Genomic DNA, 27,838 nt, shown 5'->3' with positions numbered 1-27,838 from the left:
CCAAGTGAAACTATTCTGATTCTATGATTCTATGAATTAGGACAGTTACTTAGGATAAATTACTGCTATTGTTTAATTGAGTAATTAACTGAGTTTGCCAACCCATCATTGAGTCTAATAAGTAGAGAGGGCAGGATCAAATTGCATTTCCACCCAGTCTACTGGTACCAGTTAAGATTTGTACATTTGAAGTTCTGCTACTGTATGTGCTCCTGATGTTACCATCCTGGCAAATCTGGTCTTGTCAGTGCTGAAGTCTGGGCAGGGTCTGGAAACTCAGTATACCTATGTGCAAATGGGGACCCAGTCCTGTAAGAATATTTATATGAAACAGAATATACACTAATGGCATTGCATTCAGTGTAAAATATAACAGTCATGAAGTTATGCAATATAATTGAAAGTTCATTGCTTGTTGCATCTGTCTACTGTGTCATGTTAAGCTGCTTAAACATTTCAGATTTTTTAATCAGTTAAGATTCTTAGGTATGTAATTGTATGATTTCCATTAAGTTTGTCTGCAGAGGTTACCATTTGTTAATATATTGTCTCAGGATATAAGGTAATTTTTTCCATATTTATACAACAAATTTGTCAAAAGTATCAAATTTTGGTCATGGCATAGATGGGATCATATCTCATTGGACAACAACCCGTAACAAATTACAAGGAAATTTGTGAAGGATTAGTTTCAGAAATAATTGGAAGTCTTTTCATAAGCCTTAGTGAACTCTGAATTATGCCCTAGGAAGAGTTAACCAAGGTTATCAGTTTTACTTTACCAAGCATTTGCTGAGAAAAAAGCGTTTGTTGTTGGAAGGAAGGTTTTATCCTGAAGCCTGATATCAGCAGATGAAGGTAATTTCCCAGGGAGAAGTGAAAAGGCACCAAGCTCCTCAGTATTATCATACTAATGTAAGAAGAGAAAAACCTGATCTGGTCCACTTCTCATTTACAGTCATTCCAGATAATTTTAATGAACAACTGTTTACTTGTTTCCAATTCCAATTCTATTAATGATGGTAATCCAAAAGGGGAAGAGAATTACCTTTATCATGCTAGCATTCTCCATTTCAGCAGACATATCTGTCTCATAAAAGGTATGGGACAAGAAGTCTTATCTCAGAAGACAATTAAGCTGATGATTAAATCATGGACTTCATTTGACACAAGGTCTACATGCATGTGAGAGAGAGAAAACAAATGTTTGTAGAAGTGGTATTGGAAAAGATCTGACTAAACTCCACAGTCTATTATTCCCATCTTAGGCCTGTTTTTTTTTAAAGACTCCCCAACATTTGTGTCACCCTAATCAGTATCCGCACTCATTAATTTTGAATACTTTCCCTAAATCCATGTTTATTTTTGCAAGGTAGTCCAAATTTCTGCCTTCTCCCAGCTCCGCACTGTAGCAGAGAAAGTGCTATCTTCACTTAAAATGTAAATAATCTTTTAGGTTCACTTCAAATAATGTAGCATAAAGACTTCAAGGCTGATTTGGGTATATTAACATATACCTAGTTTATATATAACGTATACTCAGTTTATATACTCAGCTTGAGTATATTAACATACACTCAGTATGTGTTAATGGAGTCCATTTTTCAAATTTGTGTGCGTGAAATGTTGCTATTGATGCCTGAAGAACATGGATTGAAAACTCACCTTGCACAGGCTTCACTAAAGAATAAGAGAATAGGGTTGACACTGATTTTAGAGAAGTTCTGGTATGGATTTGAACATGATGTTTTACCTCCTCTAATGACTATAGTCACTCAAGCCTAGAGTAAATAAAATGCCTTAATTTGATAAAAACTGTACAAATAACCCATTATCAAATAACAATGACAGTTTGAACTAATATCTAGAGAGCCTAGTATTGAAATAACTCTAAATCTTTTGAGCACATTTACAGCTTCTGCATAATTCACCAAGGCAGCACCTACAAACAAAAATCTGACTGTACAAATGACAAGCAGATGCATGGATTTTACATATATAGAACATTATCATCTAGTCCAACTTCTTACTCAAGACAGGTCATAAAACCAGGAAAACAGACAAGATACACTTGAAAACTAGAGGTGGAAAAAAAATCCACTTGATTATTTTCCAATTCTCTGAAATTATGAAACTCCCAATAGAAAGGGAAATGGGGAATGGCAACATTATCGTGGGACTTCAGTCACACACAGGAGGCAGCATGAAAGAAGACACAAAAACAAGTGGAAGAGAAAGAAAAAAGGGGCTTATGGAGGGCTCATGTTGCCATTGAAGGAAACTAGCAGGGAAGATTGATCAGATAGTGTACTAACTGAAAATACTTGGTTACCAGGGATGGATGAATTCATTTTTGTACAGGTATTCCTGGCATTTTCAAAGTCTGAGAAATACCTGAAAGCAGTGTATATTCAGTAGGGAACACTGCTTTGCTGCTGAAATGAGATGAATTCAGCACAGTGAAGCCCCTTTGGTCAGATCCCGAGACTGATGCAAGTTCTGCATAAATAGTGACTGAGTGAAAACAAAATAAAGACTTTGGTGTTTAGTTCAACAGCTGTATGACTGAATAAATTTAAAACCAAAAACTATACTGAAGGGAGAACTGAATGAAGAAGATCCCATTAAACCTATTAAGACAAGCATAACCACCTCTATAATAAGAGTTTAGAAAAGTCAGTGACTGAAAAAAAATCTGGTTGTTCAATAAGGCTGGAGCTCTCTAAGTGCTCAACTTCAGCTCAAGAAATGTAATAGTGTGTCATTTGTCACTGATCCTCACCACATCCTATGGCGAAACAGCTGTTAGATTTCATTCTTTCCTTATAGATGCCAATATTTCAGGCCTCAAGAGGAGAGCAGAAATGTACTCTTAGAGCACAGTTTCTACAGTCTTATATGTTCATTAAAACACAGAATGTCTCTTCCAGATAAGAGCAGCTGTTCAGCCTATTCAGCCACTTTTAGCCTTCCTACACTTTCCTCTGTTTCATCTTATTTTGAAACAGAAAACACAAGTGCAAACCTCATAATAAAGTAGCCTGTTTGTCAGAGGGTATATATCACTTTCACTCACCTTGGTCTCATTTCAGTTTTTACCACTGTGTTGCCCAAGAGCAAAATCAGAACAGTAGTAATCAGTGTTTAAGCTGGAACAACTTCATAACCTCCCATTTTTATTGCTGAGCTTATATTTATTCTATAGATAGAAGGCACTTTCATACTGGAAACAGAACCTTGGTTCTATTGAAGTCTAAAGAAATTTTGCTGTTGACATAAGTACGGAATATTAACTGGGGACTATAAGAATGTGTATGCTTGTAGAGTGAATAGCGTGATTTACGTACTTTTAAAAAATCCTTTGTAGAAATACGATGAGTGGAAATGAGAAAGTAAATGATGATTTATATTCTGTGTTAAACTCTCTTCCCTTTTTATGGAAGTTAACTCAACAATATTATTAGCTGCTGCATAGATATTCTATTTTGGAAATACCTCAACAAGTATCTAAAATCACTGCAGCCTTTCTTTTTTAAAAGGGCAGGGTTATTTGTGGTTCTATTTTTCAAAATAGTGTATTTCCAAATATACTTATTCACATGAAGAAAGAAACTGTGAGGATGCTTGTCCGTTCTAAAGAAATTAACTTTTTAATAAGCTCTGGAGTGCTATGTTTAGGGATTTTTTTTTTATGATTAAGTACCAACATAACATGGAAACATCTATCTCAGTGAGGTTTCCAGACCAAGTTTTCAAAACTGAAAAGCTGAATTACTGCTGATAAAAGCTAGAATTTTAATGTCTATCCAGGTTTAAACTAAATGTTTAGAATCACACACCACTGCACTAGATAACATTCCATCTTAAATAACTAGGTGCTGGAGAGAGAAAGAAAGAAATTTTAAAGTTCATATACAAGAAAGACAAAAGGTCCCTAGGAGATATTTAATTTAAAAATCCTTCACTTCACCCCCCCTTATTTATTGTTGAGTATTAAAATGAGATCATCTACTCCAGAGTCAGACAGAACAAAATTAATGGGGAACTGTGCTATTAAAAGCTTTAAAGTTATCTACTGAAGTTATTTAAAGAAGGGACTGCTCCTTAACTATTTCTCGCATGGTGGTCAAATCTGCAGTCTCTTCTATGGTTTCCTCAGGACTCACATTTTTATGGAATTAGGTTCTGATTAATGTGAAGATCATGCCTCCATTCAAATTAGCAAGGGTTTGCTACCAACATGAAAGGAGATGAGAAGAAAGGCTAGATTTAATCTTTCCTCGATTAATTTCTACATCATGGGGCTTGGCAGTTTGAAGGGGAAAAAAAGCAGCAAGCTGATCCATATTTAGACTGTAAATCTGTACTTTCCCGCCTCTTTTAAGTGCTCTTTTGTCAGATTATACAGCACCTCTCTGACTGAGCTGGTCACTGACTGTTTAAACAATTTCCCTTGTAGGCTTGGTCCCATGATGTATGTAACCATGGACAGTGGAATAAAACCATATGCTCAGTGAAAGCAACCAAAGGTTAGTAGTGCAAGGAAATTATTTATTTGTAGTAATTTCAAGCAGCTCTACAGCCTCTGCCATAACTCCATGTTCCAGATAGACTGAAATTTTGCATAAAACAGGCTGTGGAAGAAAGGAGAAACCAGCAGCCAAGAAACAAGAGAGCAATTAGACACAACTCACTGTCACTTCTGTGTATTTTTGGCAGCATTTCAATACCCTAAGAAAGCCAGTAAATAACATAGCTGGGTTCTCAATTGCTATGGGCTTTCTGAATCATTTTATACTCATTTTGCCAGGAAAGAATCAGATACGCAAGATGAAAGACATTTGAAGGACAGGCCCATACTTTGAAGGGAAGATTTTGGTCTACAGGCATATTTTATGTTCAAATTGTGTAAGTTTAACATTGCTCAGGATTAATTTTTAAGAACTTTTGTTTCCTTTTTGGAAAGAAGTGGAGTCTTTTTTGGTATTGAGAGGTTTCCCTTCCCCTTCTCCCTTTTTACTAAGTCAATCCTTTGTACCCAAAGAGTCTTCAAGATCTAACTGTTCCTTATTTTTCCCAGGGAGTTAGGGTGACAAGCAAACATAACAAAATGCATACTCCCTAATAATCCTCTCTGATGGAACACACATGCACACATGTTTATATATATTATATATACATACACACACTACTGCCAATTAATGAGCTAGGAACTGAAAGTCACATCCTGGTGCATCCGTAGAGAGCCAAGGCAAAAGGTAGAAGCCTTATTTAAGATGAACCAAAATTCATAATCAATATTTTAGATGAACCCCAAATTCAGGAGAAGCTCTCTGTACAATCAGTGGAATATAAAATTTTGCCAGAGGACAATTATTAATCTGCCTTGTCACACTGTACCATAGAAAGGATCAAAGCATTCTTAGATGCCAGTTACTCTGGAGACCTGAGGGGTGGTTGACATTAATTGTATACATAGTTTTAAAGTGGGGGTTTTGCTCACCTGTTTAGAAACAAACAAAAAAATGCCTAGATTATGTCTATAAAACTGAAAGTAATTCAGAGAGTGGTCAAAAACCTTTCCTCCCCCAAATCTGCCAGGTGAATATCTCTGGGATTAAAACAAAGAAAACTAATTAATCTATGATTTCTTATTACAATACAAAGTGAGAGAAGCCAGGAAACACGACGCAAACCCTGATGGTACACAGTGTCCTTAGATCACTTGGCCATTGTTTTCTCTCTCAGCAGCACATGTTAATGATACAAAGAAGTTTAAAATTTTTTGGCTTTGACTTTTCATGTCACAGCCATAATAAATGTGCACATTATTGTTTGTATTGTCATATCCTTTAGATGCACCACCAATTTCTAGAGCCTGTGCATGTACAGCCAAGGATAGGATTTTGCCCACAAATAGACTGGCTGAATTAAATTAAGCAGAAACATTGCCATACAGATTCATCTGCTAAGTAGTGTGTCACAGTACAGCATGTTTATGTTGCAAAGATGTTGTATGGGTCAAACTTGATTTAAACCACCAATTCTACCCCACAGGAAGACCAAAGCTTCTTTGTTCTCCGCTAGCCAATTTAATTCTGCTTTAAAAGGCATTTGTCTTATATGGGCTTAAGACATCCTTAGCTGCATTTAATTAAAAAACCAATAACCTCCAAAACAATAAACTAGACAATAGAATGTTATCTCCAGGAGAACAGGAAGGAAAAAAGCGATTTGGGGGGGGTTTTGTTTGTTTTAAGGAATTTGGGCAACACAGAAAAAAATTAATATGATGAAGGATGAAGAAATGAGTTTTAATGTGGACAGTAGATGAGCCTTTCCCTTTTCCTGCTGCCTGCAGCTGCTGAGCCCTGTTACAAAGCCACACAGAATGAATCCATTTGGTGAAGAATTCAGACCACACTTCTCACATTTCCACTATGGCCCTCCTCCTCATGGAGACATTGAAACTTTTATGGGGTCCTTGGAAGGAGGGTCTCGGAAACGGAAGAGCATACCAACAAAAATGCCGCCTCCTATCGCTTTTGAGGGTTCCTCATCACCACCAGACAGACCTGAAGATTACAATGATATAGGCTCTTCCAGTCTCCCCTTGGTGTTTCAACAGCCAGCGCAGCCCAAATACAGTTCCCAGATGATCGACCTCTGCAACTTTGGTTTTCAGTTCTACAGAACTCTGGAGCACTTTGGAGCCAAGCCCATTAAGCAAGAACCAGTGAAGCCTAAGATGGCATGTCCCAGGAGCCCAGCATTCATACAGGCTCCTTATCCTTATTGTCCTAAAGTCCATCCTGGCTTAATGTTTCCTTTTATTGTGCCCCCAAACTTTCATTTCAGGAACCCCTTTCAAATGAAAAGGCCTCCAGAGCCACCCTTCAGGAGGGCTGAAGTAAGAGGAAGTGGTGAAAATAAACAGAAAGTGGAAAGAGTAGATGTCAACTTTCAGATAGACGACAGCTACTATGTTGATGTGGGGGGTGAACAGAAACGCTGGCAATGTCCCATGTGTGAGAAGTCCTATACATCCAAGTACAATTTGGTCACCCATATCTTGGGGCACAGCGGCATTAAGCCACATGCTTGCAACCGATGTGGCAAACTTTTCAAGCAACTGAGCCACTTGCACACACATATGTTGACACACCAGGGCACTAGGCCACATAAGTGCCAGGTATGCCACAAGGCTTTCACTCAAGCCAGTCACCTTAAGAGACACATGATGCAACACAGTGACATCAAGCCTTACAACTGCAGGATCTGTGGCAGAGGTTTTGCCTATCCCAGCGAGCTGAAAACACACGAGTCTAAGCACGAGAGTGGCCGAGAGAACATTTGTGTTGAGTGTGGTCTGGACTTCTCAACCTTGGCCCAGCTGAAGAGACACTTAACAACCCACCGTGGCCCTATACAGTACAGTTGCACTGAATGTGATAAGACCTTCCAGTACCCGAGTCAGCTGCAAAACCACATGATGAAGCACAAAGACATCCGTCCATATATCTGCACTGAATGCGGCATGGAGTTTGTGCAGCCTCACCATCTCAAACAACACTCCCTAACTCACAAGGTAAGCCATCATGAGTTGCACTGTCACCTTACATCGGAAGGTAGCACAAGGATCACAGACTACTAAAGATACACATACCTCCTTGGAAAGAAGGTAGTCTATAAAGCCTCATGCTGGCCCTTTGCCAGTGGGAGAATTTTATGCAGAGCATAAGCCCCAGCAGCACTGGCAATACTAGAAGCTAGATGTCTCTGTCAGTCTTAAGAAATTATATGCAAAAATGTTTTGTTATAAGCAGGAATTAAATTAAAATACCTGTATTACTTCCCAAAATTGTATTCACATCTCTATTTCTGGGTTTTATCTTCAGAATGACCTTCTGTAAAATAATATAATTTTGTAGAGCTACCCCCCCTGAAATTTTAAAATAAATTTTCTACTGAAAAACAGATCTATTGCTTTGCTTCCCTTAACTGGGAAGTAGGTGGATATGCAGTAGGCTGTATGTATGCAGCAAAAGAAAGTATATTATTACTCATCAGAATTTGAAGAATCATTATAATGAGATATTTAGGGAAAAAAACGACCTAAGAAAAATTCCTCTTTGTTCATAAGCTATCCAGAATGACAGTTAATAAAATTGGACAAGCAGGACCATAATCCCAGCCAATTCGTATCAAGTGGCAGTCTTGCCTGCAGTAATGATAGCAGTGTCAGTTTTGACTAGGGGCAGGCTTCGGAACACATCCAAAAGGATCACTTTAAAAAATAGGAAAAATATGTGTGTTCCATTCATCAATGTCTGAAATTAGTTTATCCACCTTTACAACAATAATATTAAGACAAGTCAAAAACCCCATTTTTAATAAAAATTTGCTTCCAGTCTTGCATATTTTTTCCTTTAGCACTTGAACTTTGGCTTTCATATGAAAAACAGAAAGCTACAGCATTTTAGTCTAATAGACACATTTTCTTTTAAAAAACAACAACCTCTACTTCCACATTTGCTTGTTCTTCCCTACTTCCTTGTACTTCCCCTGTTATAATTTCTGCTCTTTCTGGAGATTCCCTGGTCTTTGGATTTACCATGCAAAATTCTACTAATTCAAAACTTGATAGTTTTTTGTCATAGGAAATGCAATGCCCTTGAGCCTTTAGAGAGCTTCTGCTTCTTTGTCCACAGCTGCAGCTGTGAACATAACAGTACTTAGCTGCTGAAATGTAGCCTCACATCAGATAAGCAGACACTTAGAGTTGCTGTTGGTGTTCACAGTTCAAGCTTTGCAATTAACCATGAAAACCACTTACTGGTACAAATGTAGAGATTGTTTCAAGTCATCTTTGTAATGGGGGCCTGCAGGAGGAGTAATTGCTCTTGGCACTTCGCTAGTAAATCCTTGTTACCTTCAGCAAGTTATACTCAAATTCTTAAAGTGTTTAGTGGTAAATTCATTGATTTTCATAGCATCTGAATGTCTTTTTGAGGAGCTGGCAGTTAGACCACATGGGTGTGACCAAGAATATTGAATTATGCATTACTAAATTGACCATATGGCATACAGGGTGCTAGAAATGCTCTGTAAACACCAGATAAAATAGGGTCACTCCATTAGAGTTAGTGCAAGTCCCACTAAGAGTAAATAGTATTTTCTCTTCTTTGAATGTAACATGTACGGCATTATTTGGTGGCATTGCTTGAATACTTGTCATTTATTTCAGATTATTTTCTATAGCTTTCTTCAAAACAGGGACAGGTCTTTTTTAGGATCCAATGATGCTCATTTACCATAGGCAGGCACTACTTTAGTCTCTTAACTGGTTAGCTTTTATTCTTGCTCAATAAGTGTACACATTTGACCAATATTTTACATAAGCAGCAAAGTAGGACAGAGAAGCTCTGCTACTGTGTCTCACTGATCTGTAAACTTACTGATGGAAACAAAACTCATTATTACATTAAGCTTACATTTTGTTTTCCCTCTATACTTCTCAGATTCTTGTAAGAATTTGCCAAGAAAAAATACATAAGTATCTATTACTTTAGCAAATTATGTTAAAAGCAAAATAATTTATTACTTGCTTTGATATTGCAGAATGAATAATTCATATATTGCTGTAGTGAAGATGAAATTATCTAGAAAATATTCCATCTACAGAATTTTCTGATTTTTTTTTCTTTTCTTACAGGGTGTGAAAGAGCACAAATGTAGAATTTGTGGCCGGGAGTTTACTCTGCTGGCCAACATGAAGCGACATGTCCTGATCCACACCAATATCAGAGCCTATCAATGCCATTTGTGTTTCAAGAGCTTTGTGCAAAAGCAAACTCTCAAGGCCCACATGATTGTTCACTCTGATGTTAAACCCTTTAAATGCAAGGTAAGTGTATCTCCTTTGGTGGCAGAGGCATAAACCCACCGGATATTTCTGGTGATACGGTAGAATTATTAAAACAAGACTTGTTAACACATTCTACAGTTGTATTTAAATTAGCATAAAACAGTCTAGTTTCCTTTCTTCATCCACATTCTGCTTAAGTAGCACAAAATAATGGAGGCAAATATCTGTAATTTACTCCCTTCCCCTTCAATATAAGTAACTTTCAGCCTCAAATATTTTTTTCCACTTAGTGAGAATTTAAATGCTCTGCAGTTTGAGGACAATAAAGATACCTGACATTTGCTTAGTATAGCCATCCAAACAGAAGTCTAAGTGCTTAATAGCTTGAGACACTGACTAAACACATAGACCATGGAAAAGCAGCAGCCACGACTTCACATGGTGATGCTATGCAACAGATCAGGGAAGGACTCAAAGAAAGCCACAGCAAAACTGAACTGCAGAAGGGATTTGAATCAGCCAAATGTAATTACCAGACTGAAACTCAGGGCAGGACATCAGTATCCTAACAAAACAGCCTCTGAGACCATCTGGCCTCTTTAGAATCCTCTGGGAATTCCAGTTTGCTACCTCCCTCCAGCACATTGGAGGCTGACATTCCCTTTCCATCCTCTCTTCCCCCCATAAACTTTTGAGGTTTTGGCTTTCTTGACTGTGCTCATCTCTAATGTCTTCCTTATGAATGTTTACATTCTTATTCAGTATTAGACACTACATCTGTTCCTTTTGCTGCCTATCTGGTTCATTATTGTAGTCATACCTTGTGAAGTCAAAGCCTGTATGTTTTATTCCCACTTTGATCTGCTCTAAGCAGGCTATTTATTGACCATATATGATTATATACATTTTCCTTTTCTGGGTTAAGTATAGGTGACCCATCCACCTTGGTAAAGACCAGTGATAATTGTCTTTTTGGCAGGAATGGTGACACATCATGATACTGAGTCCCAATTTGTCCCTACTTACTTTCGCCCTCATTATCACAAGCTTTTGTTGCCCTCAACAGCTCCAGGCGGGTCCAGCTCCCGCCTTAGATAGATAGAGAGGAACAGTCAGTTTATTTATAAATCATCATATAACATATTTACAATACATCAAACATTAAGATCTTACAATGTTTCTTACTTTACTAGCAAACATATGCATAATGTCCACTGAAGAGAACAGTGCTCAATTCAATAATCGACAAGCTAACTTTTCCTGCTGGGAACTAGAGAGTCTGTGTTCTTTCAATAATTTGTAGTTGCCCTGATACCATTTTCCATGTGCGCCTAGCAGAAATCCCATAAATGTAATGACATTAACATTAGTCAGTTCCTGCACTTGATCTTTTAGGTGTTGGTATTTCTTAACATTTTCCACCGCTGCATCCACCAAAGATGTTAATTTAATTTCATACCTAACTGTGATGTCGACAACCAGGGCTTGGTCTCCTTTAAAAAATACCAGGTCCGGTTTATATAGTTAATCCTGTACATCTCTCAGCAGTGGCTCTTGGAATACTACCCAGTCCTTCTTTTTCGCCTCCTCAGCCAACAATTCACATAAGTGATTGTGCTTTTAATCCTGGCATCCTGTACCACTGGGCAGGATCCAATAATATGTGTGCAGGACTCATTCTCCACTTGACAGTGTCGACAAGATTTAATTTGACTTTCCTGTCTACCCCTTGTTAAAAATTCTCTTGTTGGGTAGACATTGGCTCTCAACTGCGGTGATGAGCTTTCTGTGGTGAATGCCCCTATAAAACTCTAACCAGTTGTTACTGATCTTATCCTTCTCGAAGCTGGAAATACCATGGCCCTGGGAAACCAACTTGGTCCAGTTTGCAAATTCCTGTTTTCTCCAGTTACAGGGCCTCAGAAAGACGATTTATGGAGCATGTATCTCCTATTCTGAGACTGGTTCCTCACTGCTGGGCTTCTCGGATATCACCATTGCTGTTTTTGGGTCCCAGATGGATGGAACTTTTCCCTTATCCCCTCCTGCTGCAATCCATAGTTTTTCACTTTCTCAAGTCCCTCTTCTCAAGCCACCGCTCATATTATCTTGTCCGAAGACTGCACAATTCTGTGTAGCTTTCGGACCTGCACACTGGGAATCAGTCCCAAGAGCCTGGTGATACCTAGTCCTCCATCCCGAGTGCTGGAATATAGGATGGCATCACACATACTTACTGGGAGATATAGCCATTCCTTGATGGCCACTCAAATTGCCAAATCAAGGGTTCCCAGGCTTTCATGTCAGCCTGGTCTGCCAAGTAGATCAATTGTGGGATAGCATATCCTTTCAAGATGTCCACCTTCTGAAATGGCTTTAAAGCAGCCTTCCCAATCCACTGTAACCAATCCTTTACTTTCTCCAGTAGTTCTGGTTTTGATATTCCTCTCCATGGGTCTATGCGTAGGCCCAGGTATTTCTCAGAACTCCTGGGTTCAATCATATTAAGGAGAGTGCCATTAATCATCCATGCTGGACAGCCATTGATGGTATATGAGTCTTTTGTTGGCTGAATGTAAAAGCCGTGGCACTTTTCTCCCTGGGTCTTGAGGCCAGTAAGATTGCAAAAGACCTCCAATATTTCAATATTTTTCTGCACCCCTTCCCAAGAACTGCTTAACAGAACCAAGTAATCCGCGTAAGCTATAGTTGTTATATTCTTCGAGCAGTGTTGGAACCCACTTTCTTCTTCCTCCAACTTGCACAGCAGAGGGTCCACAGATAAACTGAATAATATTGGGGACATTGGATTGCGCTGTTTTACACCAAGCCAAATCCCAGTGGGATCCGACTGTTCATTCTTCAAATCGATTCGGGTGGTGACATAATATAAGTTAGTAATCAGGGCGATAATATGACTATCCGTGCCCTTCTACTTAAGAGCCAAAACGATGTGAGAATGGCTCATGGTGTTGAAGGCTTTTGCTAGATCAACAAAGACTACCTCCAGGGGTTGATGTTCCCTTTTAGCATTGCAAATCAAAAGCTGTAATAATTTTAGATTTTCTGAACATCCTGCTGACCTTATAAACCCCCTTTGGCTGGGATTAATGGGGCATGCCTTAGTCAGCCTTGGTCTGTGATATATAAGTATGGAGTGGCGTGTATTACCCAGTTTATGTCTAAGTAACTGAAGATTGATCTGGAAGCAATTTCTAGAACTCTTTCATCCAACATCTTTATGGAAATAAATATTTTCTTAAAAGGAGTATTTCACTGAGAAGCAAAATTAGATGAAAAATTTTAAATGGAATTATTTTATCTTGAAAAATTTAGAACTTCAAAATGTCATAGGAAAATATGGCTTTCAGTGATAGTTTTAATAGGAAAATGTCAAAATGAATCTTTTTTTATTTCTCATTTTGCTTTGATAACTTTGAAACATTTCACTTTGAAAAAATAAAAGCAAAGCCAGGAACTGGAGTACCAACAGTATGTTTTCCAGCCAGTAACAAAAGCTCTACAGGAGCACTTGTTTATCTTATTTTTTTACTTCTCTGTCCCCACCCAGTGTTCCTAGGAGGAAAGAAACAAGTAAACACAATGAAACAGTATCTCCTATGGCTGAAGGTGTTGAATCAACATCAGTGCCCCTGAACAGAGTGGAGATCCTAACTATAAGCAAAGGGAGAATCGGGAATTGCTCTTTGGCATTAGGAACATCCCTTGCCTCTCTGGCAGAGCCCTTGAAAGACTTGAGCAAGTATTTCTGGCTGGTATTCAGAGGGTTAAGGCAATGACCAGATAGTAGCCTTTTGGCACCAAGCTCCTCCTCAGCAGAAGGAAGGATATAGCTGTATGAACAGCCTGCTTAACAATGGCTCACATGTCCCCTGGGAACTGCCTGCAAATAGATTTCATCTTGCTTTCTCTTGTACTTTTCAAAGCTTCCTGTTTTCTCACGGTCCTTTTGGGCAGTTTACAGTCTTTCTCCCTCTCCTCCTCTCTTTGAGGAAAGGAACACCCTTCTTCTGAATCCTGAAGAAAAAAAAGAAAAAAGAAGAAGAATGCAAGGGAAAGAGCACAGCAGTAGCTAATCACAGCTAAGCACAGACTATCTGAAATGAGGGAGTAGCAGCTGTCCCTTCTGTTTCCTTATCCAGTTGCAGCCTGGATCTGTGTTTGATTTTTGTCTGAAGAGTGAACTTCTCTGTAGCTTTTAAAAGCCTGAGCCCATGCTTCCTTGTTTATTTCTGTTTTAAACAAAAGCACTGAAGAGTTCTGAAGGAGTTGCACTAACTGGTGCAATAGTGCTAATTCTGATTTGAAGAGGAAGCTCCTATGAAATTTATAGTTGCTTTTAGTGCTGAAGTCTAATAATAATGTAATAAAGAATGCAATGAAGTTTTCTCCAGCCTAGCAAAATGCACTTTGCAGCAGATGTTTTGAATGCCATTTTTTCTATCTAAAGTCACGGGTTTAGATCAGGAGTCAAACCCAAAGAAAATGTGAGAGATAAGTACTTTTGGAAGAAGCAAAACAGACTGACAAATCTAGAAGGATGATACTTCATGCTTAGGAAGACAAAATCTAATGTTGAACTAATTCAGCTTTTCTAGCAAACTGTACTGAAGTCCGTTTCACCAGCCAGTGCATCAAAGTGTGTTCAGCAGACTTGCAGCTGAGGTCTTTCTCTTCAGGGCTTGAATTTAATCCTGTCTAAACTAGAGAGCCTGACAAAAGGTCTACAAGTAAACCATGTCATTCCTGCTATCCCAAGATCTCTTGCATGAGTTTTGCATCTCCCAAAGTGCTAAGGTGCTCCGTGGCGACTTCTGCTGGGGGTCCCTCCCATGCAACTGGCTCTGGGTCATCTTTCACACTGCTCATCAGTGCTCACACCCCTGTCCTGTCACAGAAGATGATCTTATACACCTTCCTAGTCTGCAGACTCAGGCTGTTGTTTAAGCACTAGCTGTGAACTCCAGCTAGCTCTGAGTTGCCATCTTTCAGCATGTGAGCCTGAAACCTGCTCCCTTTGCCCCATGATTCAGAAATCATGGACATTCATCTGAAACTTGTCTTGTGCCTTTTGAAAGGGACATCTTTCACACAGAGCCATGGTTCTGAAAAAAACAGTTTTCATATCGCCATTTCTTTCATTTTCCTGCCAGTCTGGTACTTTTTCCTCATGTCCCCAGAAGAGATTTCAGGATAGGAACACATTACACATCCCTAAGCCTGTACATGACTTTGGGAAATGGAAACCTACCCCCTTTATTCAGAGGCACAAAGCTTTTATGCTGTAAGGAACTATCCTTTAGGAAGTCCCTTCTCTTTTGATTATGAAGAAAGAGAAATAAATGTTGCCTTGTCAGAAATAAAAACCCCATTCATTTCACTGAATATAAGTCATCTGGCAGATTAGCTTTCTTTGAATGCAAAAGAGAGACAGTCCTCTTTCCTAAGTGGATGGATGACCCTTGGAATCTGATATCTTACTTTTACAAAAATAACTCATTTTCAGTGGCTATTCTTTTTTCTTTTTCTTTTTTCACTTTGCTGATAAATTTATTTGCTAGAATGTTCATTTTAGCAAAATCACAGAGAGTAAATCACAGAAGAGCACTAATGTAGTGGAAGTAAATATTTTTTTTAAAAGAAAGTTAATATTTCCAGACTTTTCGTTTCTGCAACATTGACTCAGCTCTAGCTCTTATTTAAAAACAATACCACCTCAAATTTTTATATTAGTGAACTGCTTCCATTTTCCCTCAAGAGATGGTTTAAAAGCAAAGGATACAGTACTACTCCACCGAGGATCATTCCACTACCTACATTTCACCTAGATATTCCAGGTGATGGCTTTGTGAATTTGAATTAAAAAGTACTGTAGCAGACCTTCTGTACTACCAAAATCAATTAAATCAGAAGTCAGCTTGGACCAAAAATTTGGTGGAATCTCAGTAATCGTTTTTTAATAATTTTCTTCCAGATGAGTACACTGCTTGATATAAGTTTCAGTTACTCAGTAATAGTGATTCTGGCTCATATATTAATAAAGATCGTAAAATAAAAATTCTGATGGTAAAAGTATTTGTCTAAAAACATTCTAAAAAAAGAGCTTAAGTAGAAAGCAAACACAGAAGTTTGCGGAGGATGGAAATAGCCACTTGAATGTGAATAAAATTATAAATCCTGATAGGGTAAGACTAGAAGCTTGTAATAGTGATGTCAAACTCTCATGTCTTGAATCATAGAATCATTGAATCATTTAAGTTGGAAAAGACCCTTAAGATCATCAAGTCCAACCATTAACCTAACAATGCCAAGTCCACCACTAAACCCTGTCCATAAGCACCACATCTACACATCTTTTAAATACCTGCAGGGCTAGTGACTAACCATTTCCCTGGGCAGCCTGGTCCAGTGCTTGACAACCCTTTCAGTGAAGAAATTTTTCCTAATATCCAATCTAAACCTCCCCTGATGCAACTTGAGGCCATTTCCTCTTGTCCTATCACTTGTTACTAGGGAGAAGAGACTGACACCCACCTCACTACAACCCCTTTCAGGTAGTTGTAGAGAGCGATAAGGTCTCCCCTCAGCCTCCTCTTCTCCAGACTAAACAACCCCAGTTCCCTCAACCTCTCCTCATAAGACTTGTTCTCTAGACCCTTCACCAGCTTCGTTGCTCTCCTTTGGATGTGAGAATATATTTGATTTATAAGGGACCAGACTACAAAAGGACACATCTAGATAAACAACAACAATGAAAAAAAACCCTTATTATTTTATCAAATGGAAACCTGCATGATCAATGGCTCGAGCTGTCAGGAACAGCTTCAGGGAAAGCTGAGTCATTCTTGCAGCCCCATGACTGTTTAAATTCCAGCTTACTCACCAGAGACACAAACACAGAAGCTGGCAAACAGAAGATAAGAGGATCAGAGAGAAATGCAGGAGCAAGAAACAAACAAAAAAAGGAATTTATTTTTCTAGCTTTAACCAAAATGTACAACCATTTCATTTCCACTTAAGGAGAAGTAAATATTCTGCTTGACTTTTTCACAGAAATCCTTAATTGCTTTTACCTTGTATCTCCATCTCTGCCTGGCATTGTTCCTGATTAAAGGCTAGATTTATAAAATACAAATGAAATGGTTCACCAGGGCAGAAAGTTATACTTTTAATTTAATTCAAGTTAAGAGCCTTTCAGGTTGCATACTTAAGCCTCTCCCCTCCTTACAACAACATTCCCTGATTTTGGGGAATCCTTGACTGTGTGTCTTTCCTAGCCACCAAATTTAAAAAAAAAAATGGCAGTGGTACAGAAGGCCCTAGATAGAACAAACTCAACCACTTATTCTTGTCTGTAGGGGGTTTTTTTGCCTTTATCTTTGAAAAACAAATTGCAGCCAGAAGCTGCCGGGGTTCAAGTTGAGAAGGGTAGGTTCTATTTCCTTTTAAAATGTTCTCCTTGGAAGTACCCCTACAAAAAAAATAATTTTCATTTTTACTGGTTTTGACAGCTGTGTGGAAAAGAATTTAACAGAATGCACAATTTAATGGGACACATGCACTTGCACTCAGACAGTAAGCCTTTCAAGTGCCTCTACTGTCCCAGCAAATTCACCTTGAAGGGGAACCTAACCAGGCACATGAAAGTCAAACACAGCATCATGGAAAGAGGATTTCATTCTCAAGGTAATATTTTTCAGTTATTCTCCGAGAGGTTTGAAGGTGCATATCAATAAACCCAAATGGGCTTTGTACTACAGATCTACGATCTCATACCATAGATCCAATGCGATTGCAAGAGATTGAATCCCATAAGCCTGGGAGGTTGTTATTAACTACCTATATTACCCCAGTGCTATAGTTCAGAGATCCCCAAGGCAGTGACCCTTGTGTCAGAGACCTTTCAGACTAGATATCTGATGACACAGAGGTACAGGCCGAGACAGAGTAGTAGATGGATACAAAATGAGACAGTACTTGTGAGCACAAAGGAAATAATTTTAGCACACTAAGTTGCTGTTGTCAAATGTTAGGGAAAATATAGTCAGTAATGTTAGAGCAGAGGATTTATCAAGCCATACCAAACTTGTACTTAAGCCCAGGGCTGTCCATTACTGTGAGGAAGGTGCAGTATCCACAGCACCACAAAGCCTCTCCCAGCGTGTGGGTATCCCTGAGAGACAAACAGGAGTTAGCTGGTGGAGACTCAACCTTAGTAAGACTGTGGCACATGTAGTTGGCCAGGGGAATGATTGGAGGACATGGCTGACTGCATTGATTTTCCTGAGGAAATTAAAAATTAAAAAAATTATTTTTTAATAAATTTTACAGTTGGAGGGGGTTGATTCCCAGATGCTGACAGGCCACAGCCTAGCAGCCATGAACAAGCAGACATTTTTTCCCAGACACATCTGATTAGGAGTTTATAGTTTTTCTCTCATGTTTGAGGTACATCTCCATTGTTTTAAACATGGGGATAAATCATAAATACATTCAAAGCTGACAGAAGCAAAAAATCTAGTAGATTTCACAGGTCTTGTTCACTACTTATTGGATTCTAGTCTGGAATGGGAATGGAAGCCTGAATGGCTCTACATCCAAGAGCCTTTCTGCTTAAGATATGTTTATTCTGTGATGTATTGCCATAGCTGATATTAGGTAAAGGCCATAAGCTCAGACCCAGTTTACAAAGAAGGATGTGGACAGGAGAAGACACTTCTCCCTCATCTCAAAGTATATGGTTTTTTGACCACTCAGGGTATCCTGCAAAGCATTTCCCACATCCTGCCCACCACATACACTTCCTAAAATCAGCCTCATGTGTGCACACATGCCAATGCTATCTAAAGAAGCGGGGGAATTAGGAGAGATTGTTTTGAGAGTTTGAGTATCCAAGATATTTTGCTTGTTAAGACTTCTGGATAAATAACTCCTTCATGAATAAGCTTTCTTGGTGTTCCTCAAATTCAGGCTTTAGGGCAGCCTAGCACATATGGAAAATGCATACTCTAATGATACTTGGGATAAAATGTACCAAGATCCTAACAGATAATAATATAAATGACTCTTTTTTTCCTGTAAATCTCCTATAGCACCATGTTAGTTACATAATTAACTGAAAGCCTAAGTGCTTTTCAGTGTGCGGAGATTCTTCAGCCCTTGATGCTTATCAGGCATAAAACAGTTTATGAGGGCTGCCACCTGCTCATGAACCATTTTAACAAATACAACCTGTTGCAAAGTAGCATCTCTATCTAGTAAGGCTGCATAAATCCTGCAGAAAATTGATTCAATTACTGAGGAAAAAAAACCCCAAAACTAAGCAAGTAAAATAGTGGCTCTCATAGATTTTTGCTATTGGGTGAAATCCTCACCGCAGTACTGTCATCTTTCTTTTAATTAAGATGGACTATGCCTGCAGCATCTGAATCATATTCTGTGCATCCTGATGGTCGGAGCACATCTAAGTCCACAAATGCCTTCTGGGTAACATCTGGGTTTCCAGCAAGAGGAACAGAAAGGAGATGCTCTGACAAATATTAAGACAAACTAGATCCAGGACCACACTCAGATTTATACTGCACAACTCAAAATCACCATTTGATTATAATGATTTCTTCAAGATGAAGCACTATCTACTGCATGTAGCTTTTCAGCGGCAATAGATGAGAGAGGAAAAATCAAGGAGAGCGGCAGTCGTAGACTGACAAGACATGATTGTGTTTTCATTTTTACAGTAGTAACTTCGAACCAGAGGGTCCATAGAACAAATATGTTAACGTGTTTTTAAACTCTTCCACTCCTCTGGAAAAAATGTACAAAACCTGGGACTTTGATTTTGGCATGTGATGGTTTAGATAAAAGGGTTAATTAAAAAAAAAAATAGGAAGGAGGAAGTCGGTAGGTTCACTGGCAAAAATAGTTTACAAGAGGCCAGGGCACTTCACTTCTATTCCTAGCTCTCTCATCAAGTGTCTGGCATGTACAACACAATGGCTGTGAACTGGATATGATAGTACTTCTTTTTACAGCATCTCAAAGGAGATGCCATGAGATGTAAACAGAAAAGTAGTTGGAGATAGCTGAGTGGAAGACCAAGGTAAAATATTAAATAGAAGGCCATCTCATGTTTTTTAACCATGTGTCACATAGTAAAATTTGCTATATATAAATTGTTGTTTTTCTCCCCCCTCAAACCACTACAAGGTTTTGGAAGAAGAATTTCTCTGTCCCCAACAAATGTTTTGAGAAGCTTGGAACAGGAAGAACCCTTTGATCTTTCCCAGAAAAGCCAAGGGAAGGGAATCTCATTTCATTTGGATGGTGAGAGTGCCAAGGGAAGCTCATGTCAGGAAGAGGAAGACAACTGTTATGAGACAGAGCATTACAGCCTTGACATGTACCATCACAACAGCAAGCTGTATGTGGCTCAAGATCTGTCTGGCAAACCTGAGTGCATGATGAAGGGCTGCAATGAGAAGGAAGAAATGCTAAGTGAGGGAGGACTGGAGAAGACAATAGGAAATCAGACAAACAGGAGAGCCAAGGAGAGAGAGACCTTGCAAACAACAAAGAACACCTCAGCTTTAGATACTTTGAAAAGGCCAGACTTGGCCATTCTCTCTCTGATTACTTGTATTTCAAACACAGGAACAAGGGTTTGAAAGAATTACTGGAAAGAAAAATGGAAAACCAAACAATGCTTACAGGCATTTAAATGGATATTTTAAAACAGCTGGAAAATTGGAACCAGATAGCTTTTAGCATGAACTGTAACTTACCAAAACCTGGAAGTTTGTAGTAGTCTTTAGAAATAAACAAGCCAAATGAATATAAATAATTTAAGGTAAAACACATACATTAAAAGAATAAAGCAATACAAGGTCACCAAGAAATGCAATAGATATTGAACACTAACATTTTTATACTTACCCAACTGATGTAAAAGCAGACAATGGGGTGGGTACAGAAGTTTATTTTCTTTTATCTGGGATGGTAGAGACTTATACACAATTTTCTAGTTATCAAAAGCAACATACTTTAGTGTTTTATTTATTATCTGAATAAATATATATGAACATTTCATCATCAGCAGCATGTAGCACTTAAAAGTCTTGCTGTAATTACACATAAAGCAATTAATCATTTCACTGAGAAAATGATGTAATTTTGCCATTTATCTTTTCAGTTTATCTTGGCTATCAAGGATGATTTTGAAATTCCCTGGTCCATTCAGATTTTATTTTAGAAGGGATGCCAAAAAAGAGCCCTTACAGGGCAAGGAGTACCTTACAGGGCAAGGAGTACCTCACAGAGGAAAACTGTTTTTTGACTTCCTCTTATCTGAGTCATAAATTTTCCCTTATTTCCATGGCTTGACCTGTAAGCTCCAGGCATTTCAGAAGAATTCTTTTAATGCAGTTTTTAATGAGTCATTCCCAACTTTTCATCCTCTGATTCCCATACAATTATGTTCATAACAAATACATATACAATTATATGTTCATAAAAGCACATTTCATTAAACACGTTCCATTAACTGCATGAATAGTTTGACCAGCACCTTAATTCCTGCATCTTCAAGATATATGACAAACAGCCCCAAGCCATCCTGTTGCTTTTAAGGAAATAAAGATTTAATAAGTAGTTTAATTATTCCTGGGATGTCATTTTGACATCCTAGCTCAACAGGTTAAAACTTACATATATGGTACATCATTTCTAAATATTACTTCATTCTTCATTTACCTGCCAAGATCTTGATTTGAAATTCCTTGTTATCATCATGCTCAATATATAGGAAGTTATAAATATTAAGTCATATACTTATGGCTTGCTAAGGCTAGAGGCCTGAGCTGCAGCTCTGCTATTATAAGAAACCTCTTGCCTTACAGAAGTAATTTGTACACCTACCAGTTAATCAGCATTCACAGGGTAATAGTCCTTATTCATCATATAAAACTGGGTTTGTGTAGTCTGAGGTTGCAGAAGATGGTTTAATTTTTCAGGGCTCAAACACAGCACAATAAAGATTCTGAATGAAGAGCAGAGAAAGCTATTGATATAAGAAGCTTTAATGTACAGGTCACTCTTCTAAATGTAATTAACTCTACAGCTGATGTACATACTTTTTTTTAAATAAAAAGGGTATACCAAGTTGATGTGGAATGTAGGTCACTTTAGGACTAGAATGAATGATGTGTTTCAAAATGAGGTATATTTCAGAGAGACATAGCCATGTTTTTCCAGTGGTGAACTGTTTTATTATATACATTCAACTTCCTTGCTTCCACTACAAGATAATTCCTCTTGAAAAAGGAGTAATCTTTCAAGGAAAACATTGTGGTTAAGCAGAAGAATCAGAAAACTTTCAGGAATAATGTGTACAGCTGCATTCTTTCTCAGTCTAGAAGGGAAATGCTCAGGTAGAAATTCATCATTAATTCAGTCTAGGAGACTGTCTTTTAGAAATGGGAACAAGTCCTTTAGTTACCTTCTCGGCAATATATTGCCTTCGCCTGACAAAAGCTCCTATTTTAGAACGTATACAGCCAAGAGCTGGGAGCCACTGAGTCTCAGAAATGTCTCTCTCAAGGTGATGTAGTTCCCAGCTGTGCACTTTCAAGATTAATTCATTCCACCTTTGCAGCCATATAAGTTCCTATGATAAAAGTTGAACTTGTTGCAATTTCTATAATGGTCATCATGCAGATGAGTTGAACTTAGCAAGTCACTTCATTTCTGCAGTGGGTAGAGCAGAAAGGCATGCAGTCCTTGTATAGCCTTGTTGTCTATAAATTGGGAAGTGTTACAGGACAGCTAGACAAAAAGACAAATGGTTACATATTAAGAGCATTCCAGGCTAATGGAACAAAGGAGACATTTTCAGCAGAGCTCAACTCCCAGCAGATAACATCATAACCACAAAAAATGACATCTGGAAGTATGCAGTCCAGAATTCCCTTACAGACTTCATAAGGAAAAGTGTCAGAGGTTTCCTCAGGAAAGGAACTCACTGCAAACAGTTATGGGTTGTCTGAATGGTTAACCCAAACACTTTCAACCGTACCTTCACTGCAGCCAATTTATCCACTTCTACAGTCCCACTTGTCATTGGAGCAAAAGCAACTGTCAACAACATACAGCCAGGTAGAAAGGAGTAGAGGTTGCCAGAATAGCAATGCTATTTGGGAAAAATTTGTAATGTAAATCCCTTTTTATGCACTCTTCCTAGAAAGTGGAGACTATTTCATTACAATGAGGCCTTGAGACTGTGCCTGGTCACACAGTCACACTAAGCTAATTCACAAGTGCCCACAGCTAATTCATGTTAGTAGCAAAGAACTCATCTAAAACTGTAAGTGACCAGTGTCCTGGTTTCAGCTGGGATAGAGTTAAATTTCTTTGTAGTAGCTAGTATGGGACTATGTTTTGGATTTTTGCTGGAAACAGTGGTGATAATGTGGAGATGTTTTAGTTGTTGCTAAGTAGCACTTACACTGGTCAAGGACTTTTTCAGCTCCCTGTACTCTGCTGGGTGCACAAGAAGCTGGGAGGGGACACAGCCAGGACAGCTGACCCAAACTGACCAATGGGATATTCCATACCATATGACGTCATGCTCAGTATATAAAGCTGGGGAAGAAGGAGGAAGGGGGAACATTGGGAGTGATGGTGGCTGTCTTCCTAAGTAACCGCTATGTGTGATGGAGCCCTGCTCACTCCAGGGGGAGTGAGCAAGCGGCTGCGTGGTGCTTGGTTGCTGACTGGGGCTAAACCACAACAACAGTCAGAGGAATTGCAAACAAAACCATTGCTGAGATAAGGTGGCAGTGCCAAATGACTCAAGCAAATGGATTAGATGATAGTCCTCCCTGCTGCAGAACCCAATGCAGCTGGGTCTAAGACACTTATAAAGAGGCCCCAAGGGACAAATTAAAAGTGAAATAACAGCCTTCACTGTGAAGAACCTTGCTTTTCAAACATAAGTTATTTTCGCACTATTTACATTGGCACCATTTTGGGAACAGACAGTAACAGCCTTAGTTTTTTAATAGCTTTGAAAATGCTTTATAGAAATTTGCTCTCATAACCAAGTTATTTCCCATTTTCAAAGGATTAGCTTCCTTATTTTGCACTGAATAGAGGCCCAGAGGTCCTGTAGAGACATTGCCTGTGTCCTGGACCTTAGGACACTCATTTTATTTTTTCCTCCTTCCTAATCTGAGTCTACATACCTTTTCCTTGCAATGTGTCATGGTTTAGCCCTAGTCAGCAACTAAGCCCCACACAGCTGCTTGCTTACTACCCCCACCCCAGTGGGATGGGGGAGAGAATCAGAAGAGTAAAAGTGAGTAAGCTCATGGGTTGAGATAAAGACACGCAAGCAGAGCAAAACAAGGAATTCTTTGACTACTTCCCGTGGGCAGGAAGGTGTACAGCCATCTCCAGGAAAGCAGGGCTCCATCAAGTGTAACAGTTACTTGGGAAGACAAACACCATCACTCCAAACCTTCCTCCCCCCTCCCTCCGCTTTATATGCTGAGCATGATGTCACATGGTATGGACTATCCCTTCAGTCAGTTGGGGTCAGCTGTCCTGGCTGTGTCCCCTTCCAGCTTTTTGTTCAGCTGACAGAGCATGAGAAGCTGAAAAAGTCCTGGACCAGTATAAGCACTACTTAGCAACAACTAAAACATCTCTGCATTAACACCACTGTTTTTAACACAAATCCAAAACATAGCCCCATACTAGCTACTACAAAGAAATTTAACTATCCCAGCTGAAACCAGGACACAATGTCATGGGGAAAAACAAGGGTATCTGTCTGACTCTCCTCTGCTGTTTGGGTTTTCAGCTTGTGATAACACAGTAAATTAAAGACCAGTTTCCACAACATCTATATTAAATCACATCCGTACCATTTCCCTGCATTATTATATGAAGCCTAGCTTCATCCTCTTGGAGATCATCAGAGCAAATACAAGTAACCAAAAGCTCATACAACTGAGATGCTTTCCAAGCCAGATACTCAAGAAGCCTTGCTGAGGAATGGTAAATTGGCAACACTATAATGAGTCTGGGCAAGTGAAGGCACAAGGTTTGTTAAATTAGAGGCTTTTCTCCTGTAAAGGGCAGCAGGGATAATTCTGACACTGTACAGAACAGAATAGGTGGATGAAAATTCAAAAGTTGGGTTAATAAAATTTGAGGGTAAAGAAATACGATGTATTTACTGAGAAAGTCAAGCTGTAGGTAATCTTGGACTGAGCTGTTTTGAGTCTGGCCACGAGGACTCAGCCATTTCCTTGTGAACCTGAGTTCTCCTGGCTGCTGGACATCCTCCAGTCTGTGAAGGCAAAGACAGGTGTTATGCACTCAGCAGCTCAAAGGATAAAACATTTTATGATAATATTAGAATAGAAGTTTATCCTGTGCTGTATCCTATAAAACATGTTCTTGGAACGTTACCACACTCACATTTTTACACCTCTGTATTGGTTTAGCGGCCATTCTCTGATTTCTCTCTTTATTCGTTGCTGCTGTACTCTGCTGTTATGAGTGTACAGTTAAGAAGTAATATAAGTACTATATTTATTATTCCAATAAGTTTTTATAATTATTAACAGTTTTGAAAATAAGTCATGTCTGCTTAGCTGAACAAGATGTAAGAGAGTTAACATTTTGTACTCCTAACAGATTTTGCAAATGATGTGGTGTATATGTATTTCACACAGAACACTGGGTTCCTATTTAAAGCCCCAACTCAAAAAATGGACCAATTGTCTGTGAATATTTAGCTTCTGGCTTTCTATCTCAATAGTAAAAACATGTATGATGCATTGTATTAATTTAAGCAAATAAATATATACTGCAAATGTTGCTGTCCTTTGTATTGAAATAGATCTGGAGTTGTTGGCATCCTAACTATTTTATATAGTAAATGCATGGGGCTGGTCTGACAAGGTCATACTTCACTCAGCACCACTGAAGAGTGGTCTTTGTAAAGGGAAGCCTAAATGAACAAGAGAGGACTAGTTAGGAGACAAAGGCAGAAGGGCTCCCAGGTCCTCTGGGACAGAAAGACTGCTTTATTATTACAGACTGCAGGGAGGACATAAAGAACACTCTGAAATGATTATGGTATTTGTTAACGTAGCCTCAGACAAGCTAAAAAAGAAAGATGCAATCCTTATCTTAAAGACATTTCAAAGATCTGCATCCTGCAAAAAGAGAAGAAAAAAACCCAACCAGATGTGTTATAAAATTGAAGTTAAGAAAGTAGTAATACCTTTATAATTTAAGGAATAAGCAGAAGACACTGAACTCAGAGGCTCAGAGTTTCTTTTTCTAATGGAAAGCATCACTTTAAGTGATGAGTAAACTCTTGGATTTGTTTGTTTGTTTTAATGAGATCCTGATGGAATTGGCATCATCAGACTTCACAGAGACAATTTTAAGCTTTTAAGTTTTTGAACACAGAGAGAAAGCAACTGGAATGCTGGCTATAAAATAACTCAAGTAATAAAATAGCGATATTCAGTTTCTAACTCTCAGAGTTATATACCTTAAAAAGTGCAAGAAGGCTTATACAAACACTAGAAATACATGTAAGAAGCTAAATGAAACAGAACTAAGCCTTTTTTGCTTTCTTATTTTCCTATTTTCTTCTTTTTTCCTTCTGTTTTAATTGCAGGTAAAACCACTATGAAGATTATAAGCTAGTTCTACATGAGGAGGTGGATATGTTTCTTTAGCTGGGGAGTGACCTAGTTAATTTCCATGTGACTCAGTATAAGTGATACTCAAAGTTTCCTCTTTGCTAGCTGCAAAAACACAATCTGGAAAAATCATGTTTGGCCCTTTTAACTTTTGTTGAAAACTGAGCTATGCTCACTTATGTCTTCAAACAAGCAGAAAGGAAGTAGAAGAGAAAGAGAGTCTCTCAGATGAGCCAGAACTGATAGCTAAAGCCACTTTCCATTTCAGCTGTGCAGTGGACTATGTTGATCTGTAAGTTCTGCCTGTATTCCTTACCTATGGTCAGGTCAATATTGTCATCACCAGTGGATAAGGCAACTGCTGTTCTTGCTGTTAGGCCAAATCCACTGCCCGTTAAAGACATGGAACAGACCTGTGCTACTGGTTATGCATGCTGAACTGTCTCCATGAAGTCCTTTTTACTTTCATATGTGCTACAAATGGTTTGTGGTAAAGTGAAAGTCAATTCTGAAAAACTTTCTTGCTGATCATGGTTTTAAAATTTACCCTTTTAAAATCAACATCCCTGAGATGGCCAAAGACAAGAAAATAAAAATTTAATTTAAAGGTGGAAAATGCAATCGCATCCACCATAAATATGAACCTACTATTATTTTCTTGCACAGTGAACTTGAACATGTGCTTCAGCTGCATGGTTAGAGCAGCATGCAGTTTTGCTCTATATTTTTGTTTGCCCTTTCCAGACAGGTGGATTCCATCCCTCCCTAACAGGCTACGGTTCCTGGGAAAAGCCCCATTGTCATAAAAGCCAAAACCCTCATGCCAGCACCAGCCACATAGCCAAGAGTTACTTTGCATTATTTGTCTGTTATTGTCTGCCCATTTTACTCCAACAGTTAAAATGGAGGAGAAGATGACTTGGGCGCCAATATTTTTCACTTGCTTTCCCAGGGCTTTATAGTCTTCCTTGGTTCTGCCCAGGCTCTGGCTTATAGCATCATTTTTGCCCACATGGAAGAGTAACAGCAGATAGTAAGTAATCTGTGCTCTTGACAAGCTGTGGCACCCTCTCTGCGATGTCTCGGATCTTAGCTCCTGGAAGGGAGCAAGCCTCTTGTGACTCCCTGTCAGGTTGGCAGATGGGTGCCTCAGTGCCTTTTAACAGAGAGTCACCCACTACGAGCACTTGTCTCTTCTTTATACAGTATCCACTCTGTGCTGCTGGTA

The 27,838-nt window shown here is 38.8% G+C and overlaps 1 protein-coding gene across 3 annotated transcripts in view; it reads left to right on the top strand.

The window, feature by feature from the left end:
* The window catches only part of LOC104046783 (zinc finger protein 366), a 30,857-nt gene extending 8,479 nt beyond the window's left edge, over positions 1 to 22,378 (top strand). The window contains exons 2-6 of one of the 3 annotated variants that reach the window (XM_064440040.1): positions 4,460 to 4,529; positions 6,362 to 7,588; positions 9,716 to 9,907; positions 17,401 to 17,575; positions 20,096 to 22,378. In XM_064440040.1, coding sequence (XP_064296110.1) covers positions 6,392 to 7,588; positions 9,716 to 9,907; positions 17,401 to 17,575; positions 20,096 to 20,553 — 2,022 coding nt within the window. In that variant the 5' untranslated portion in view covers positions 4,460 to 4,529; positions 6,362 to 6,391 and the 3' untranslated portion in view covers positions 20,554 to 22,378. The remainder of the gene's footprint in view (positions 1 to 4,459; positions 4,530 to 6,361; positions 7,589 to 9,715; positions 9,908 to 17,400; positions 17,576 to 20,095) is intronic. The other 2 variants (XM_064440041.1, XM_064440042.1) reach the window with 2 other exon arrangements.
* The last annotated feature ends 5,460 nt before the right edge of the window (positions 22,379 to 27,838 follow it).

Source organism: Phalacrocorax carbo (genome assembly GCF_963921805.1).
Source record: "Phalacrocorax carbo chromosome W unlocalized genomic scaffold, bPhaCar2.1 SUPER_W_unloc_8, whole genome shotgun sequence".
Taxonomy (NCBI): Eukaryota; Metazoa; Chordata; class Aves; order Suliformes; family Phalacrocoracidae; genus Phalacrocorax; species Phalacrocorax carbo.
This window is presented reverse-complemented; position numbering and strand designations above follow the sequence as displayed.